We start from the raw sequence: 20,898 nt of genomic DNA, 5'->3' as shown, positions 1-20,898 counted from the left end.
CGGCTTTATTATGTGGCCTATACGTTTCTATTCCCCATCTAAGGTATCTGAAAGTGGGACAGGTCTCCATCCAAAGACTTAAAGAAAGGAATGAGGGGTTTCCGAGGAGTCACTGAACGGGTCACCAGGACCACTTGAGCAGCATGAACTAAGGGGAGGGGCTTAAAGCTGGACCGCACTGCCGCCTGCTGGTGACAAAGAGAACAAACTCCGTAACCTCCCTCCAAGGTACACAAGGGGACAAACCAGGAGAGGCAGCGCCTTTACCGTGATGCTCTAAATGATGAATTCTAAAACATCAAACACTGATAACACAAATACACTAAGAGTTTGCTGTCAGATCAATAAACTAAATAAAATCCATAACTTTTACTTGACTCATTTTCCTTATGGTAACACTACAGGATCTCTGCAACATCCTTTTTTTAGTAACCCCTGTAATCCTCCAGTTGTCTCCTCATCCATATACCATTACTGCCCCCGAGTCTAAGCAGAGTTGACCTCTTGACCCCAAGCAGTATCAGGTTCACACTTTCTCTTTTGCTTTGCAGCATCTCTTCAATACGATCTGGGGAGAGTACCAACTGTGCTCCTCACAAACACACTATGCAGAATATGGCAATCTCTTATATATTATCTATGCAAATGTGGTGCAGTATTTTGTACAATATACAGCAATACCTCAGTGTACACCTTCAGATAAAACCTGCCTCTGACCCATGAAGGATCAGATTATATTTGATGCATTCATAGTTGAGAATGTATCAGCACCCTTTGTGTCTCAATTCAGTTTAACGTTATGAAAATATTAGAGCTACACGCAAGATCTTGGTCGGACAATGATCTGTACAGAGGGAGTGCTGTGTGTTATTGACTGTAAATCTGCTTTGTTGTGGTGCAAATCACATCTCTGTCATAACAGAGGCACTCCTGTGAAGAGGACATGAGCTGTCCCTATCACGATAAAAGCAAGCCCCCACTCTATTATATTGTCCTATCTTAAGCACATGAGAGACCAAGCTCTAAAGAACAGACCTGAAATTTAGACACACAAAAAGCCCCCCAAAAAATCAACAGTTCAGTCACAAATATTGTTGCTTCTCAAATACCATTTTATTTGCTCTATCCATGTTAGAATTACTTTATTAATATTGTTATTACATATAAGTTCCTTCTGTACTGAAATATGCTATACAAAATTAATCTAATCAAATCAGAGATGACATTAGTCAAAGTGACCGGTACAAAGGTCATCTGAAAAGCCAAAACGATGGCCTACCTTGGTCTAGTAGTTGTCATATCAAGAGTTAGAGAAGTAAGAACTACAATTGAGAGATGATGACAAAAGCTTGTGAAAGAAAATTAAAAAAAAAAAAAAAAAGTCCAGTACAAATATTATTTACAAAGTGAAAATGAAAGAAAGCATATCCTTGTTTATAAGACAGATGAGTTGTGAAAAAAAAATAGTTTTCATAACAACAGACCTGACAGGCGGTTACCAATCCTGATCTGGATGTTGGTCAATCAAAAAAAAATAAAAAATAAAAAATAAAAAATTAAGCGATTAATCTTTGCTTCCTCTCAACCTGTAAGTAATCAGACCTGAAGGTTTACAGTAGCACCCATTGGCTTATTGGTTAATTGTCATTTACCAACAGTATTTGACCCCTTTTGTGAACACAGGCTCAAGTGTAATACAGGTATTACAAATACCCATAACAACATTATTCATTGAGATTTCTCATGTCATTCTGAGGTTGTTATACAGACCAAAAAAACATAAGAGAAACGAGCCATTCATGGCATGCAGGAGCACTTTGACATTTTTTCAGTGCCTCGATGGAGTCATCAGCTGGCTGACGCTTTGTTTCTCCTCACTCAGCATTAAAGGGCAAATCGACAGACAACAATGGATCCAGAAATACCATGCAGACAAAAAGATAAAGTTAAGACAAGAACAAAACATTCCGTCCATGATGGAGGCCTTTAATGCTGAGCCACGTACGCTGATAACACCCACCATCCATTCATGATTCAGCTTGAATGGAATGGAATTATGCTTCTCAATAACTTAAAACACATTTTCATTTTTAACAGCTTCCTGAACTGAAGAGGAATCCACACCGGCTGTGTTAATAACGTTCACCATTCAGTCCTGATTGGCATTAGTGGTGTAAGTCTTGATCAGAGCACAGACCGTTAGCTGCTGTCACAGTCATTATATTCTCATATAAAAAGACACATCTAGAAAGATCTGATTTAGGTACATAAGCAAGATCTGCAATAACTACACACAATAAAGGTGGAGTCAGTGATTCCGGTGAAGGTCTGCTGATATTTGAACACCCAAACAAATACACCCCTCCCATCAGTGTTTCTTCAGAAGCTTCCCTGTCGCTTCCACTGCTTTTTGAGCACGGTCACACATGAGCAAAATTAATACTGGTGAATATTCGCCACTGGTTCACCTCCAGTCAGAGCTAGCAGATGGGCGAATGAAACATTTGTTTCCGGCAGCAAAGCAAATTCACATTTTCGCATTGCGTGAAGTTCAACTTGGTGAATTTTAATCAGGAAATCAGAGCCTTAAGGAATAGCAAAGTAGTATGTGTGATGAGACAGTGACTGTTGCCATGTCTAACCAGCCAATATTGTGTGATACTGGCCATGACAAATATAAACTGCCCCATATGAGAGATGCTGCCTGGCTGGCAGTGAGACAGGAGACAGGCATGAAACATAAGAAAAAGGAAAATGGACCAATAACATCATATTTTGCAGTATCTATTAGCAAGCTAGCTAACAGTAGCTAGCCAGCTAGCTCGCTATATCAGTCACGTCTGGCCCCTGCATGCATTTTATCTCAGCAGGCCTGCATTTGCTCATGTGTGACCACGCCTTTTCTCTTTATAAATCCATGAGCATAAATACTCCTTGTTGCTGATTGGCTGGAATAGTGTTGCGTAGCTTGGTTTGTTTCCCCACTTGAGAGTCAGTGTATGAACACTAGTTTTTTCAGCGCACACACACAGAACACACAGGTGGTGCACTGTGAAGAGATATTTGCTGAATTTGAGAAAAAGAGCATTAGACTAGAATCACTGACTGCACCTTTAACTTGGTATCTTCACACCCAAAGACTCTCAACACTGGGTTTCATTATAGTTACTATATCAAGGCGAATACTTAATTCCGAGGGGGAAAAAAAAAAGGGTTCAGATATCCACAAAACCGTCCAGCATTGCATTTTTCTAAAAGCATCCAGCTCATCGACTACAGCGTACTGATACTGATCTTACAGCAACAATACTTCCGAGTTTACCTTCAAGTAAGAAGCGTGGGGACATTTTGAGTGTGACGAAATAACCCACACTCATTGGTCAACGATACACAGCAGCAGCCTTTTCACTGGGTAAATGAGCTGCTGACTGACTAAGCCCCATCTTGAGTCATTCTCCTGTGGCGTGTAACATCAAATTGTACCATTTTCAGATTAAACTGAGAAGTAGAGACTGAATACAGCTAACAGAGCTTTGGAGAGGTTTCTAGATGGTTTCTGAACAGAGTTCTTTGTGTGTCCAACCCCTGCTATATATTATACTAAACATTTGGCAACACTGGCACAGCTAGATAACGTCAGTTTGTCGTGTACAGTTCTTCAGTGACAGCTGATACGTGCAAATATCATGTATAATATAAAAAAATATAATAAACAGTACTCCAAAGAAAAGAAAAAAAAGAAATTCATGGTGACTGTAGAGTGTAGGGTCGACTCTGACCTCACAGTCAGATGGAGTTCAGCTGGATTGGAGAGAGTCTGGTCCACTTCTGGTCCAGTCCAGTTTGTAGCAAGGCTGCTTCTCAAAACCTCAAAGCCTCAGGAACCTCTCCGTTAAGAACAGTGGACCATGTCTTTCTCAAAAGGCATTAAAAATGTCACACACACACACACACACACACACACACACACACACACACACACACTCTCATACACTGCATGTACACGCGGTGTGTTATATGCGCGCATGCCTACGTCCTCATTCATTCACGCACTTTCATGATGTGCAATTTTCAATGTAATAAAAATAAAACCTAAAAGCAAAACAAAACGATGGGTACGTGTAAGTTCACAGCTGCAGCATGTGGAGTGGATGGTACTGACAGGCAAACTGGAGCTCCGAGGGGGAGAGGCGCTTGATGATGAGAGAAGACTGCCACCGAAACGTCAGTACTACACAGACAAACACCACTTGCACCTGCATCACTTCACCAAAAAAAAAAAAAAAAAAAAGTTGTACCCCTTCATCATCCAACCTCTACTGAAAACCACTGCTTTCTTCTCTCCTTCCCTCTCCACCCTTTTTTCCCCCAGCTCTCTCTTCTACAAGTTGACCAGCTCGTGTGCAACGAACTGTTTGAGTCTCTCCAGGTATTGTCCGTAGAGCTCCACGTCATTGTGTCCTGCCCCCTCCACCCAGAGCGGCTCCACGGGGCGCTGACACCGTTCATACAGCGCCAGGCCGTGGGAGAAGTCGATGACCTCGTCCTCTGTACCGTGGATCACCAGCACCGGTGACGTTACCTTCGAAATCTTGTCGATGCTTTGGAGTGAAAAGATAAGAAAGCAGTGTTAGGGAAGGAATTAAAACACAGAAATAAAGACAGTCAGAAAATATCACACATGATTGAGTTATAGGGATCATAAACACTATAACAAATTTAAAAAAATGTTGAAAATTCACCAATAAAAGGGAGCTGAAGCAGATCTAGTTTGCCAACTGACCAGCAGAGGGAGCTATTGAGAGTGTTTTTTTAAGTGCTGTCACTTAAAGAACACTCCCTGTATGAATTTGAAACATCTAAATGTTTAACTCCATGGTTGTGTGTCTTTTCCTGATGCAAATTCACTCATGCATTGCTGTGTTTTTAAACGCATGTGTGCTTTGGTTATTTGAATATCTGTACAGGGAGGGCGTGTGCCTCTCTGAATGTTTGTGATGTATTCGGTCTGGCTCTCATGCATGCCATCTGTCCCATACAGTGACCTCACTTTGGGAAGGCGTCGAAGCAGTAGGTCTTCTTGGTGTCGGGGAAGGCCACTCTCATGCCAGAGGTGAGCGGGGAGTGGAGGATGACTGCGGCGCTCTCATAGCGAGAAGCCAGGTCCACGGAGGGCACGGTGCCAATGCTCTGGCCGTACACGATCACGCTCTCTGGCCGGATGCCATACCTGCGAGGAGGACACAGAATATCTGAGTATCACGCTTTTACTGATCATGAGCAGGATATTTACACGACTAGCAGCTGAACATATTCGGGTAAATCTTGTGTGCTTTTCCAAACACTGGCAGGCGTCCAGTTAGGCCTTTTGTTAATTAGAAAAAAGCAGCTTGGCTGGCAAAATCAGAAAAGCAAATGTTGTAGTTTGGAATCCAACAGTTGGGTAAAGTAGATTTTCTTTGAGTGCTTTTTAAGGTAAAAGAGAAACTTCTGGCCATCACAATCTATTGTTTAGCCTATCAAATTAAAAATACACTCACATTGCCAATTAGTCTCCCATCGTTCCCTCATTTCCCCCACATGCTGCTCCATAAGCAAACACACACCTGTGCGCTAACTGAGACTTACTCATGCTCTATTATCGGCTGAAACGTCATGCCACAGTGACTCAGTGATTATACGGCCTCCTAAAACAAGCGCACAAAGATGGGACACAGCCACGGTTCAGTGGCTGTCTGCTGCTTTTTTTCAGAGCAGCTGAACAGAGTGGACCACCGCTGTAGTCTCGTGATTCAGGGGGAAGGAGGGGGAATTGAAGCAAAACAAGCAGAAAGAGAGCAAAAAAAGACACTGATACTAGACTAGGGGTGAGGGAGAAACTGGGGGAAAAAACAGAGGAGAAGACATTCCACAGCTGATTACGGAGAACGTGACCCACTCTAGCAAGCGAGCAGTCAGCTGACAACCTGAAACCTAGTCTGAGAACACTGCATCACTGTCTGTACTGCTGCACTACTGGATAGCGCATAGTACACAGCCACAACCAGCCTGGGAAAAAAAAAAAAAAAAAAATCACTACCCTACTCTATTATTAAAATTAGGAACACTAACATTACAGGCTTAACAGTACAGCCTCTGCTACTACAGTCCTATAATACACAGTGATGAACAATACATGAACACCAAAGTCTGACACCACTCTACACTGCTGTGATGGATTATTATAATTAGGAAGGCCACTAACACAAGTCTAACACAACCTTTGTAGAGGACCCATCTGCAGAGTAATGTAGTCCTGCTGCTACTGCAACAGACTTAAGTGCAGGCGCATCCACTTCAGACATAACATGGATACGTACATACTCAGACACACAAGTCATTAACAGGAATATATGCACAGTTTACTGTTGGTGTGTCAGCTGGCCTTCAGCGAGTATAAATAGGGGTGAAAATACTGGCACGGCATGTTAAAGTGTTACTGTACACTGTCGGGTGCTGTGGCGTTAACAGCACCATTAATACTCAAGGTTGGCTGATGATAATATATACAATACACGGACTGAAAGATTAGCTCAAGTATACAACATAATGTGGCTGGTGAGGGGAAGTGAGGGACAGTAAGGAGGAGACCACAGAGATAGTCTTTTTCCAGACAGCATCAATAATAACACTGTCCGATTAGAGACTAACAGCTCCTTAAAAAATGTGCCACAAACATCTTTGTTTCAACATTTGCAAGTAAATGCCATCATGCTTTTGTAACTGGCCACATTCAGAGCATTCTTGATGATCCGTCGTCAGAATAAAAAAACTTAACCACTGTTAATGAGAATCCACTTTGATCCAGTTCAGTTTATGGAAAAGCCGTTTCTCAGATCCTTATAAGCCTCAAGGGATTTGAAGTTTTGATCATAATCATCTTAAAAAAAAGCATAATTTGTGAAAATCTTTGCAGGAGGCTTAACAGTGTTCTTTGGTTAGTTAGATTCCCACTATTTCCTGGTTCAGTGTTTATTGACTAATGGAAAGGAAAGGAAAACGTGATAGCTGACCCTTTAGGCCAGACAAGATTTAGTTAAATGACTTTCATGTTGCAAGGGTTAAAGGGACAGTTTACCCCAAAATAAAAATACACATAGCTATTTTTCCTCTTGCCTGTAGAGATGTCAGCCTTCTCTCCAGTATATCGTTACTAAATGGCACTTGGCTTGTGGTGCTCAAAGTGCCAAAAAATATTTTTGAAAAACCCAACAGCAATGTCTCTTTCCAGATATCATGAACCGGTTACTCAAGATAACTCACAGACCTTGTTGTGAGCTGTTTCATGTAGGAACTATTTTACTTCTACCGAACTACACCTGCCAATCCCATCACTGCACAGAAGGTAGTGTGCATCTACTAATGGAAGACGTGTTTGTGTCAGCGTGAGATGTAAACATTAATGGCGTCTTCTTTGGCAAAGCTACAACATTAGCTAGCTCAGTGGTGCTAGGTAAGCTAGCAGTTGATGCCTGCTTCCTTCTGTGCAGTGATACAGTTGGCGAGTGTACTTGGTGGACAGAAAATAGTTCCTACATAAACTGCTCACAACAAGGTCTGTGGATTATTTTGAGTGACCAGGTCATGATTTCTGCAAAGAGACATTGATGATGAATTTTCAAATGTATTTTTTTGGTAATTTAAGCAAGGGGGGGGGGGGACCTTGAACGCAACACCATCTCCAACAAGGAAATAGAAAGCCCGACGTGCAATGAATGGAGACCTATTATCCTGCTTGAGCACAGACAGCTAAATTCTTTCAACAATGTGACTCAAAATAATGATAAATAGATTTTATTGATGTAAAATAATGGTGCTGATGGTGACATTTTCCACCGGTCTGGTGTCAGTGACACATGCTGCTCTGAGTCACGGATTTGTCTGCTTGCGCTGCAGTGCACACCGAGGGTTTTAATTTTTAGTGTTAAATCAGAAGTTAAACACTACTTATCAGCAACCAGTGTTTTTTCATTTGTGAATATTTTTATCTTAATTCTAGGTTTGCAAGAAACTACTTTTCACCATAATTTGTAAGTTATTAACTTTTTTAGACTTTTTTTTCCGCTCGTGTTGCCTTGGGGGGCAGACACGACAGCGTGACAATGACAGATGACTTAAGTTGTCCTACCTTTGTTCTCAACCAAAGGCTGCCTTTCTGCCATGTTCTCAATTGCTCGCTCCACATATTATTGATCCACACACGTCACGCGCTTGCTGCTGCTGCACATAACACAGGTGCATTCACTTACATACATGCCGCGCCGTGCGGCGCATTAATCATTTTTCTTCAATTATAATGTTTTTATGATCGTGAGAAGCCAAAATCGAAATCATGATTAAAATTCGATTAATCGTCCAGCCCTACACTACAGGTAAGAGGACAAATACATGTTTTTGATTTGGGGTGATGTGTCCCTTTAAGCTCAGCTAACAGACATCTTGTAAGGTTGTAAGGTAATGACAGAGCTTCAGGACAAGAAACTTCCAGTAAAATCAAACCCACTCTTCTCTTAGGAGTACTGAACTATATCTTAAAAGACAGACAAGTAACAGAAGACGTCAAGCAATAAATGAGGTGATTGCCACTTTAGGAATAAATGTTCAATATTAACTCCTCCCAGAAACGATACAAGTAAATGGCTTGGTACAAGGGTTTGTTTGGTTGCTTACTTCCTTAACTCATGACTGTTGACAGGCAGCATTTGATGAGAAGAAATGATCAACAAATCTGAATGAGTGGGCTTAATTATACTTCACAACTCCACCATAACGCTGAAGACTGCACAGTGACCTTTTCACTTAAGATTTAGCTTACTTGTCACAACAGTTTGTTATTTGTTTGCTGTTGTGAACAGCTTTATCAGTGTAACCCTCAAGTAGACCTTTATCAGCTACCTTTTACTTATGCTTATCTCCATGTGTCTATGCTTATCTAGTCAATGTTCTTTGCCACATCAGGCCACTAGAGCCTGGCCAATCCTAACACACAAACACTCACCACATGGGTGTCAATACAATGTATACAATGCCAATATAGAGAGGGAAAATTGAAACCATTTTACAGCTTAGTCATCAGGTGATGGGATATAAGATACCGCAGCAAGGCTTTCCCCAACGCTTTGCTTACATCTTTACACCTAACAAACATTGTGCAAGTGGCAGTGTTTTGCTTGAGGAGACATGATAAATAATGCATGGCTTGAACCTGTGACCTTCCACTTACAGCAAGGTCACTCTAACCGCTAACCCACCCAGCTATCTTGGCACTGTTAGACAGACTGCTGTGTCTTCTGCTTACACATTCAGGAAAGGACAGTTGAAGGGCAGATCTGCAGCTGCACTTGTCTTAAGACGACACCATGACAGGCTTTGACCAACCCAGTTCCTCACATGATGCAGCTACCCCCCAGACCGGCCAGCGCAAGCCTGCAATTTACTCCATTGCATTTCAGCTTGAATAGACCTCACCGAGCCATTGCCAACCACGCTCCATGGTTACGACCCTCCCCCAAACCTTCATCAATTTAGTCTCCTGACACAAATCCAATCTATTATGCATCACATCCTCTCCTGTTCCCCAATTCTGTCTCTCGCTCCCTCTTGGCTGCCCACCTCTTGCTCCCTGAAGACCAAAAAGATGACTATTAGATATTTTAGGATATCCTGAACATATGTACAGGCATTTTTAACAGATTAGCGTACCATCTGCACTACAGCAGGGGGATTCTTCAGTTAGCACTCCGACAATAAGTTATCATGCTTAGCACTCTTTACTCATTTCCTTCCATTGTATACTCACTTATACAGATTTGTCCCGAAAATAAAAGGATGACATCAATGTTTGTGGCTCAGTGACCACATACTTCAAAAGTCACTGACTATGTTTGCATGAACAAAACATTCAGGTTCTTGACCTTGCTCTGAAAAAGACTGACTAATGAAAATGAATATCCCACTAATATTCTTGTTTACTTGCAGCCTTGCATAATCCAATTAACATGCCCTAACATGTCCTTGAACATGTCATAATATGAAAAAGTGGAACTGCTTGTGTTGTTTTGCTTCTTTGCATCTAAATATGATTTTCTCAAAATTTTCCACCAGTGGCAGACTAGCCAGAGCCTCCCTCTTCCACTCCTTCAACCACCTTCTTGGAAATTAGCATTGCAATATTTGTGCATTTCCTAAAACCTGTAGATATCCAAGTCTTCCATGATGTTTAAAAGTCGGCAGATTTCTCCTTCTGACCAGAAATATTGGCTTTTCTTTTGGGCAGGCATCTCTACCCCAGCTTCGCAAACTGTTGGGGAGTTGGTTTGTGTACAATGCATCCAAATCGCAGCAAACCCCCCAGCTGAGGTGCATTTTTTTTGAATAGAGACTGCATCTAATACCAATATCAGCATGTCCCACATCTTAATCAAAGAAAGCTTCATTCAGACAAAGGCCTAATTCAGAAAATCAAAATGTAGTATGCCGTTTATATGACCCACATTAAATTCAGAATATTGTCATACTTGGAATAATAGTGGAATATTAGTCAAGTCATTGAGGCTTAATCAAATATCAAGATGTGAGCATATTCCTTACATAATCAGCAAAACCATCACTAAGCTCTGCTCCTGTTTCTCAGTCAGGTGAGCGATTGCGCTCCACCCAGCTGACTTCACACACACACACACACACACACACACACACACACACACACACACACACAGAGCAGCCTTTGTCTACCTTTGGCCATCAGCTTAACCGCTACTGATATCCCAAGTAAACAATGCGTAGACATGGTGGGTTGCCGTTCTATGAGAATTTCCCCTGACTATTAAACGTCTGACAAGACAAATGGCGTTTCAATTTGAATCAATATCATGACTGACCGGGAAGTGAGTTTTTCTGGTTTGACTTTATTGGCCAAAGTGTGGTAAGACCTTCGTCTGAAAGCTCATTGGAAATGAGTTGCTAGGCTACCGCTCAATATTAGACTAGCAGGATTGACTGCTGGCCCGCCTCCATCTCAGAGGGGAAAAGAAAATGATACAGTGCCATTCTGTAGTGGAAAACACACAAACACACACACTGGGTCAAAAAGAGGAAGTGGGCTGGTAGTTTTAGTCAGCTTGGTCACTCTTATGTCAATAAACTCTTTTTCTCATGCCTGATATCAACTAATGCAGACTAATAAACAGTACACCACCTGACTCATTCGTCTCTAAGTATGTCTGATCATTAGTATGATAATGGAGGCCGTGTGAGTGCGTAAACATGCTGACTCATACAACTGCTGAATCATCTGATCCACTCCCTGCTCAGGTGAAGGGAGTGCCTCATCCACCGTGGCTGAACAAAAGAGCGCAGGAGGAGCTGAGTGTCCTGTGTGTACGCCGGCTGAGCAGCTGTGGTTCGACTGCTCGCAAAGGGACAGGTGGCTCCCCTCTGTCATATGACTGCGGAGTTTAGAGAAAGCAGCCTACACTAGCGTGTCAACACTCCAGAGGAGGCAAATTTGCTGACTGCTGAATCATATGGGAGAAAAAGACTGGATGACACAGAAAACAGAAGCAGAGAGAGACAGACTCTGTTCAAAATGTCAAACAATCAGAAAAAGAAAACACTGCTGCAGTACAACACGCAGAGACAGTGAGAGAGATACAAGAGGCACTCTCTTCTTCGGGCTGTGCGTCTGATCCAACATGAGAGACATGCGCAAGGGACGTAGGCAGCCGACTAATATGGGGCCATGCAGAGAGGCCTTTTGATGTGATAAACACAATCTAGTTGATTCATGCTTGGCAGGGTCAAAAACTGGGCTGTACTGTCTTTCTATCAAACAGACAGTCAATTATGAATCTGGCACAGCTCTCAAACCGTCACACACAAACAGCTAAGTCAGAAAGGCAGATAATACATGACGCTAGCGGCCTTATCAACAATAAACGCTGAAGATTCTATGAAAAAAAGGTTACGTACATACAACAGCAGAGAAGTATGCAAGGCCAAACATATTCATTAAATTGTGCACAAGATTTCTAGCATATGTTGTGTTAATAAGTCCCTCGTTGCTTGTATTTTGCGCCCATGAATGAGACTTGAAGTCCCAAATTTAATAATTCTAGTGATTAACTAGCAATTAGCTCTGAGTGGTTGTGAGAAATCCTTAAAAACTGTCATTTAAATCTCTTTGTGAAAGAAAGTTGCAGCACAGTATTAATGTTAAACTAAAGTGCCTGTTGAGCTGACAAAACGCCAGGTGGTTTGAGGTTTTAGCAGAATTTCACCAGCCGAAAAGAGTCTGATGCGTGGCAGAATAAGCAGTCATTGCAGACAATCCTGACAGCAGACCATTAACGCACTGTAACTGGAGAGGCTGCAGAGCTCTCACAGACAGAGAGAGTGACACTGACATGCCAATAAAGGATGAGGAGACTGTTGCCAGTGATCAGGTATCACAACCACAAGTTCAACAATGACGCTTGTCATTTGGTTAAGCCAAATATAGCATGCAAAATAAACTTGGGGAATTAGCCTAGCTTATTTAAACTGTTGATCACAGGTTATAAAAAGAAACGGAGTACAACGTCACAACCCGGATGTCTTCGTGCCCAACCCTATCATAACAAGTGCCTCTGTGTGCCTTAAGGCAGCCATTCCACATTACATAATGTTGCAATCCTTATTTAACCCTTTGACAGTCTGTCCATTTTTAAGCCTTAAAAAAGTCTCAAATGTTTAGGTTTCTTTAAAAGTTATATTTTTACATCAAGTTATTGTTGTCTTCCAGTTCAATGTGGCATCTGCATTTTATTCCAATACAAACAAATGAGGAGATTTCCATATGCCTTCATTCGGACAGACATGTTTTGTTTGTCATGACAAGCTCGCATTCATACTTGCATCTTGGCTTTCGAGAGAGCTTTACAGTCAGAAAGCAAGTTGAGACTTCTTGATTATCAAATTGTTTCCTTGTTCCTGCAAGTTTCCCATTCGATCTCGAAGAGCATTCTTACCTGATTACCTACAACGCCACGTGATACAGTGTCTGAATGATGTGGAGTTGATACCTGCTCTGCCCTTATTTAAAAACAGCTGATTAACATTGTGTACAGAACAGAAATGAAACAGTTATCGGTTTCATGATAAGCCATGGTACACTTACGAATGTTTAGTGTTATCGTTTTTAAATGTTAGTTTGGTTACCCCACTTTGAAAACCTCACAGTAAATACTATCCAGCATCAACCAAAGCTAGCAACAGTCTCCTAGACATGAGTGCGCAGGCGCAGCATGCAACGTGGGTTTGTTTTGCTGATCCCTTGTTTAAAGAATGGGCGTTCAGCGGGCAAACCCAGTGATGCTACTGGCTCCTTGTCCTAATCTCCAGGAGGACAGACACTAGAGCAAGCATTTCAAAGCAAACGCACTGCGCAAAGAAAAAACGCATCGTGCTGCTAATTTTAGTTGGAGTGTGTGCACCATACCCCATACCATGACAATACTGATGAATGATCATTTTGGCCACTATAATCAAAATATGAAATTTTTATACCGTTTCATCTCTAGTAGTGAAACAGGAACAGGTGGCAAACCGCCACTCCAACTGACAAGGTGTACAGGTTTAGTTGGTCTCTAGGCAAATTAGGTCGTGCACATAAAGATTTGGATACAATGGCAGTGCTGTTGTTCAAGGATAAATGTAACTTCTAAATCAGCAAATATTCTGTTGACTAGAGTCACATATGGCTCTGAGCGTCACACTGCGATCACAATTCCATCATACATAAAAATAGCTTGAACAATGCTTTTTAGATATCATTACAGTCTAAATTACACAATGCAAATAACCTCACTAGTGGGAACAAGATGTGTTGTACAACAATACAATGAAAGACCGTAGAAATGATCAGTAATGGTGAAATATTGGAACAAAAGTATCTCTACAGTACAGACAGTGGAGACAGACCCCCGGCCACACAGTGTGTAGAGGACAGACAGGCAACCATGCAAATTTTTATCTAATCTACATAACTGATAGGGCTGGGCTGTGTGTACTCAATACCTTTAAAAGGTATCAACTGACATAACCCAGTATAAAGTAGTAGTGAAACTTCCAGTCAAATGATTCCTGTATTTGATCATTTTTGTACCCAGATCTAGAAAAAATGACTATTTGTATGGTTTTGTTCTCAGCCAATCACTGCAAGCATTCTTCAGTTTAATATGGTGAAGTTGAACACGTTGTATCTGACAGAGACGGCACTTTAGCGTGCCAAGATGTCACCAAAACGTTTGAAAGTATGGCTATAGCCTATTACAAGCCTGTGGTGTCTGGTGGCATTTTACAAAACTGAATGCCTCCATTCACATGATGGTAATGGTAAATGGACCTGCATTTGTATAGCGCCTTTCTAGTCATCTAGTGACCACTCAAAGCGCTTTTTACACTACAAGTCACATTCACCCATTCACACACACGCATTCATACACTGGTGGCCGAGGCTACCATACAAGGTGCCACCTGCTACTCAGTTTTAACAAACTTACACACCGATGGAACAGCCGTCAGGAGCAATTTGGGGTTCAGTATCTTGCTCAAGGATACTTCGACATGCAGACTGGAGGAGCCCGGGATCGAACCACTGATCTTTCGATTGGTGGACGACCCGCTCTACCTCTGAGCCACAGCTCATGGTGATGATCAGTTAATAGATTGTCAACTATTAAAAAATCGCCAACTTATTTCACAATTGATTACAGTTTTTAAGAATTTCAGTAAAAATGATCCAATTCTAGCTTCATACATGTTAATATTTTCTGGTTTCTTTACTCCTCTATGACAGTAAGCTGAATATCTTTGAGTCCTGGACAAAACAAGACACTCAAGGACGTCATCTTGGGCTTTAGGAAACACAGATTGACATTTTATAGACAGATCGACTAATCAATTAACTGAGAAAATGACAATAAAATCGACAAGACAATAATTGTGGTGTGATTGTTGTGATGGGAAAAAGTAGTATCACATGAAGTACTCTATTGTCTATTGGTATCAGTATCATATTAATATTGATATTGTAATTTTTTAACAATACCCAGCCCTAACAGCTGAGCTTACATACAAAGAGTATAGTCAACAGGTTTTACATCGACGGCAAGAACAATCGTCTCCTGCCCCACACACAAAATCAAAGCATAATATGATATTATTTAAAGCACCAGTTCTGCTTTGCTAAGATTAAATGAAATTTCAAAGAAAATTTCAACGCCGGTCACGACTGTGTGGGAGCAGGAGATTCCTTGGTGTATCAACAAAAATAAGTAAGTGAGCTGGAAAATGAGAAAAATAAATAAATAAATAAAAAGCAGAATAACACAGCAGTCTTAAGTGCTTCTTCTCTTTCAAGTTGTCTGGTGCTGTGAATAGAAAGAAAGAAAGAGGAAACACTGGGTTTCAGACTGCCCAGAAGGCCTCTCTTATGCCTTCATCTCATTTCCTCTCTATCACATTCAACATTGTAATTAAAGCTTTCATAAAACTGTTTTGTGGCACTCAACGAAGCATGTTTAATTGGAAACACAAGTGTTGGAAAGGTTTCATCTTTGAAGCAAAGGAATGCATTTGTCCCCACACACACGTCGACACAAGGAGACACAGAGTGTCTGGCCACCAGAAAAGCAGGTTCTTCTTCACAGCCCGTTTCCTGTATGCACAACCTTTATGATCAAGAGTTTCCTGTTTAACTTGCCAGCTTCCTTATTTAAAGGGCCTTATTTAGAGAAATCCACTCAGTGGGTTCTGTGAGATGTAAAAGAGGTGCAGTGAGCTTCACAGCGAAAGCCAGTAGCTAAGAAACAGTAGCACTCTGCTGCCAGTGACCCTACCAGTGTTATCCATCAGCACTTTGAAACCTCTGCAGTGCCAACACCTTCATTTACCACAGAAAGAACATACACCCACATAAGCATTGACACAGGAGTGGCACTCCACAGAAGCAGCCTACTTTTTCTCTTTGCAGCTGATTTACACTGCTTTGGTTCCTCTCTTCCTGCCTTTAGTTTTTCCGAGCCAAAGTTCCCCTTCTCCTCTCTTACTCATTTGTTTGTCTTCCAGCAGGAAGTATACAAAACCAACCAAGCTGAACTTTTATTTTCCCCCTCATCCACGTAAACAAAATAGCATGAATATGATGGACGAGATATTTCCACTCGTACTCACAGACGAACACTGTACACTCCTCCACCACATCCTGTTCTCTGTCAGAACAGGTGAGTGGCCGCGTGCTTTATGTTTATGCGGAGAAAGGATATCGATCTTATACGCTCTGTAGGGCTGCAAATAACAGCTATTTTCATTAACAATTTATCTGTCAACCTTTTCTCGAACAAACAGTGAACATTTTTCACAATTTTTCCAAAACCCAAGGTGACATCTTTCAATTGCTTGCTCCAAACATATTTAGTTTAACATCATCTAAAATATTTGAAAAATTGGAGCCAGAAAAGATTCACCATTTAGCTTGAAAAATAGCTAACTGGTTCAGCTCTACATACATGTGGCAAACCAGCCCCAAAGTCATGAAGTACAATGCCTATTGTGTCATAAAAAGGACAAAAGGAAGCAGTGACGACAGGGTTAAACATGGATAAAAGGAAGTGAGGGACATGAGGTTAATCTTATCTGGGGAAAAGAGTCCATGCCTGCAGTAAGCAGAGTCAGATCAGATGGAATTTTAGATCGTTATACAGATCCTAACAAAGCAATATCTATCTACATACAGTGTCATTTTTGTTGTCATTTAATTTAGTGTTTTATTAAGTTTTGTATGTCATGAAAAGAGAGTAATAAATGGAGACAACATGATGAAATTAAGAAAAAAAATGTTTCCAGCAGTTCACTTGTAAGTCTAGTTTCTAAATGACATGATTTAATATACTGTAATAGAGCAGGAATTCTACGGCAAATTCCTCTGGACCATCTGTGATGTAAAAGCACAAGTCATCGCTTATTTCATTATCATTACAAGGCTATGATACAGATTAAAGCAAACACAAGAAGCACTGAAGAAGTAAGTTGTATCAGCTGAGAAATCAGAAGAAGTAGTCGAATATCGGCCAATAAATATCAGTCTATTCATAGCCTGCAGAGCAAAAAGATGCAGCAGAGCTCCCACTCACACCTACATATGGCTGGCCAACATAATCACAGAAAACACGCTCCTTATTACCTCCTACAAGAACATCATGTCATCCCAACTCAACCGTTCCTTGCCATCTCCACCCATCATTTTATCAGGTCCAATCTAATCATCCCTCCACCCAGCTCCTGCTGTAAACTTTTTACATCTTCAACTCCTCCTGCTATTGCTTCGTGTCTCTGTGATTCTCCTAATCAACCTACAAGAGGCTGGTTTCTCAAGACTTTACATCAGCTTTTCTTTCAGTAAGTCCCCTTTTACTTTGTCAAACTTCCCCATAGCTGTCGCCATTCACAGTCTGAGGACAACAAGAAAGGTTGCCATTGTTGTTATTCACAACATTATCTCTTGCTACCAAAGCAAAGCTGTCAATGGGAATGACGTGACCAGGGAGCTGCTATTAATATGACTCTTTGCTCGTGGTTTACACAGCTGACAGCCTCATTCTAGACTGGCAATATGTAGAGGAATAAACTGCACAGGAAGGTTCTTATAGTTTCTTTACATTACCAATGTGTGTCATGCTACTTCCCTTTCCTCTTCAGCTCTTGGTTGTGACATAATTTGATGCAATGCATTTCAAGTCCACTTACAGGAACGTGTGCCCGGGACAGATTTAAAGCAACACTTTGGGCCTGTGTGCAATTCAATAACTCTAATATCAACGCATTCATCACTACTTATCAATCACTGCATCCTTTCTCTACAGGCTGTGCAAACATTTGTGTACTCCCCCAACCATCATCAATCATCTCTCCTTACCGTGACCGGAGTGCTTGCCAGGCGGCATCTACATCAGCGTACAGGTTCTTCTCTGAAGGTTTCCCAGAACTTGCCCCGTAACCCGAGTAGTCGTAGGAGAAGACGTTGCAGTTGATCCGTGAACCCAGGCCAATGTAGAAGCTGCTCATCTGACCCAAGTCCACTGCATTTCCGTGGGAGAATAATAGAGTGTACCGGGCGCTGGGTGAACAGCGGACGAACATGCAGGCGATGCGGTTCCCTCTTGAGGTGCGTGTCATGAAACACTCGATAGCGTCCTTCTCACGGGACGAGTACTGCCAGTCGGCGCGTTCAGAGAGGTGCAGCGTCCATCGGCTGCCACTGTCATCAGACATGAGGCTGTAGGTGGGCTCTGGGGGCAAGAAGGCCAGCTTGGAGGCGATCTTGCTGGGGCACGGTGGACAACAGAACAGGCAACATAGCTCACTGAGGGATAAGTGGTTCATCCTCAAAACACTGTGACAGGGAAAGGGAGAAAGGTTAAAATAGAAGCAGATACATTTCATCAGCTGATTAAAATGTAAGAGTTGCCTTTGAGAACTAATGAGAAAAAAAAGGATGCAATCTCATCAAACAAGAGCATCTACGCTCTCTCAAACAACTGAATTTGCCTCTGCACCCCCTGCAAATTGATCACAAGGAGATCACCACGAGAGCAATTCCCCACAGAAGTCTTGAATGATGTCTTCTCTGAGAATATAATAACAGATTGTCTTTGTTAAGTGGAAGAGCAGGGGGTTTCCGGGACTGGAGGCTAAGACCAGGCTGCTGTCCTCTCTTTTTATACACTATCAATTCCCCTCTCCAGAACACATGGCTCTCTTTAGCCAGGATTATAAAAAAGACATAGTGACTCTGATTGAGTGTTTGTTCTCTGGCTGCCTCGAGGCTCCACAACCACTCAGACAGTATTGACTTAAAAGGCTTTCTTTTTTTTTCCCTCTCTGCACCTGGACCCCTACCTAAGGCTACCTTTTAGATATTCCGGCTGCTTTTGTATTTCGCTGGCCGACTGGCACTAAACATATCAGCAGAGCTCACTTTGGCAACACCAAAGCTGGTCAACCTAACAAAATATCCTCCAGGAATGCCTTGCACAAGTAATTTGACTCTGCATAACTACACATGCCCTTTCGAACAGGGCCAAAACACATCACTGTCAGGTTATGACAATGTGTTTAGGATTGGATTTCAAATGAAGGTGCTTGAGTAGGAACTTAGGCTACACCCTGCTATTACATCTTTCCAATTACATCCTAGTCTATGTGATCATGCAACAGCAACTCTCAGCCTGCAGCTGCTTTTTTTGCCAGGACACACCAGCATATTACTAATTTATTTTATTGTAGCTTGTACAAGCTTCGCAGAGAAGCATCTTTGCATAATGTAGTGCTGTTTAGAGTGACTTACTCTTACAATGAAAGATGAAGCACATTCCTCATGCCTCTTGGTGGCCTGCTTCACCACTAATTTTCTTGCACACTTAAATTTTCTAGAAGGCATTCAGCAGATTTACTTCAGTTAGTTATTTTGCAATTTCCCAAACTTTACTGATGAGGACATCCAATCTATTTGTGGTGGATTTGTTTATAATGGTCCACTCCTCCTTTTGCAGATTTGCAAGGAAGTGGTCTAACCAGCTGTTTGACCACGTGTGTTAAAGCCTAAAATTCTTGATCACAGGTGACTTCAATACCACTTAATTACCTGTGTGCCACTTCCACAAACGATTGGCTGTGCCAGAGATGCTTGAGAGTGGATACTTTTGCAGCCACTTGTGCTCTGTGAATGCTACTTATACAAGATGCTGTGACATTCAAAAAGAGCACGCAGCAGCAGAATACATACATAGTGGAGGCTATTTGCTTCCCATATTCCCCAAAATAGTCCATAATCTGCCATCCGCGGAGACAGAATGGAGCCCCGCAGCGACTTACTGTAAAATGGTGGTGGAGGCTGCAATGTGTTGGGAGAGATTAGAATGATTCTGGGCTGGTTTGTGGACATTTGATTTCCAGTGGCTAGACACAATTATTGCTGAGTGTGATGGGCCAATTAGCAAGCAACACTAAAGATGTTTCTTACAGAGTAGAGAAATGATCACAACATTACCTGGACGGCGGCTGGACGCTGGTTTTGTTTTCCTTTCTATTTTAAGGTGACAGTATTGGCCAACGTAGCCGTGGTCAGGTGTTAATATCTTCGCACCAAGCCAACTAACTTGTCTTCTTCACGACGCCAGCAGATTGACAACGTTATCCTCGGCAAGATTATCCTTTGTCCCGTGTCCTGGTTGTTGGCTATGGCACTTTGAGTGTGTATATCCCTCTTGGCACCACAGCTGGGAGTTACTATTAGCTAGCAGCTTCGTCCTCCGGGTCCAGACAGCCTCCGAAACTGTCGTTTCTTTTCTCTCCGCTCGGCTTTCTCAACATATGGTCCTGAATGATAACGAGGTCGATTCATTCAAAACGTTCAAGTCTATAGAGCTCAGCAGCGACATGGGTGAATTCGATAAAGGTCCAAAATTAACTAAATTCTTGTCACGCGTCCGTAGCGGTTTCAATCAGTTCACAGCAGTATCGCTTGCCTCTGAAACATCACCACTTTCGTTGTGAATATCATTCTGCTTGTTATCTTCGCTTGTAAGGAAGGAGGGAAGTGATTGACAGCTGTCTGAGCCAATAGGAAAGAGGTTAGTGAAACGGGCCCACCAATGGGAGAAAGGGTAGGCATTTATGGGCGATACCTTGGCGACGCCGCAGAGTGGTGACACTAATGTTTTGATTGACTTATAGAAGAGCCAACCGGGGATTACTATTGCGAGGCGCCGACCAATCAGCACCGCTGGAAGGGTTTCTAACGTTCAATCGGTGACGTCATTG

General features: G+C 42.0%; 1 protein-coding gene across 1 annotated transcript; it reads right to left on the bottom strand.

The window, feature by feature from the left end:
• Positions 1-1,089: 1,089 nt before the first annotated feature.
• On the bottom strand, positions 1,090-20,661 carry abhd17b (abhydrolase domain containing 17B, depalmitoylase). The gene is made up of 4 exons (XM_049577939.1): positions 20,126-20,661; positions 17,993-18,469; positions 5,051-5,230; positions 1,090-4,601 (listed from the first exon to the last, which is right to left on the bottom strand). The coding sequence occupies exons 2-4, from the start codon at positions 18,457-18,459 to the stop codon at positions 4,382-4,384; spliced, it is 867 nt and encodes a 288-aa protein (XP_049433896.1). The 5' UTR covers positions 18,460-18,469; positions 20,126-20,661; the 3' UTR covers positions 1,090-4,381.
• Between the last annotated feature and the right edge of the window lie 237 nt (positions 20,662-20,898).

This window comes from Epinephelus fuscoguttatus, linkage group LG6, assembly GCF_011397635.1.
Source record: "Epinephelus fuscoguttatus linkage group LG6, E.fuscoguttatus.final_Chr_v1".
NCBI lineage: Eukaryota > Metazoa > Chordata > Actinopteri > Perciformes > Serranidae > Epinephelus > Epinephelus fuscoguttatus.
The sequence above is the reverse complement of the archived record's forward strand: the minus strand, read 5'-3'. Positions and strand labels throughout refer to the sequence as shown.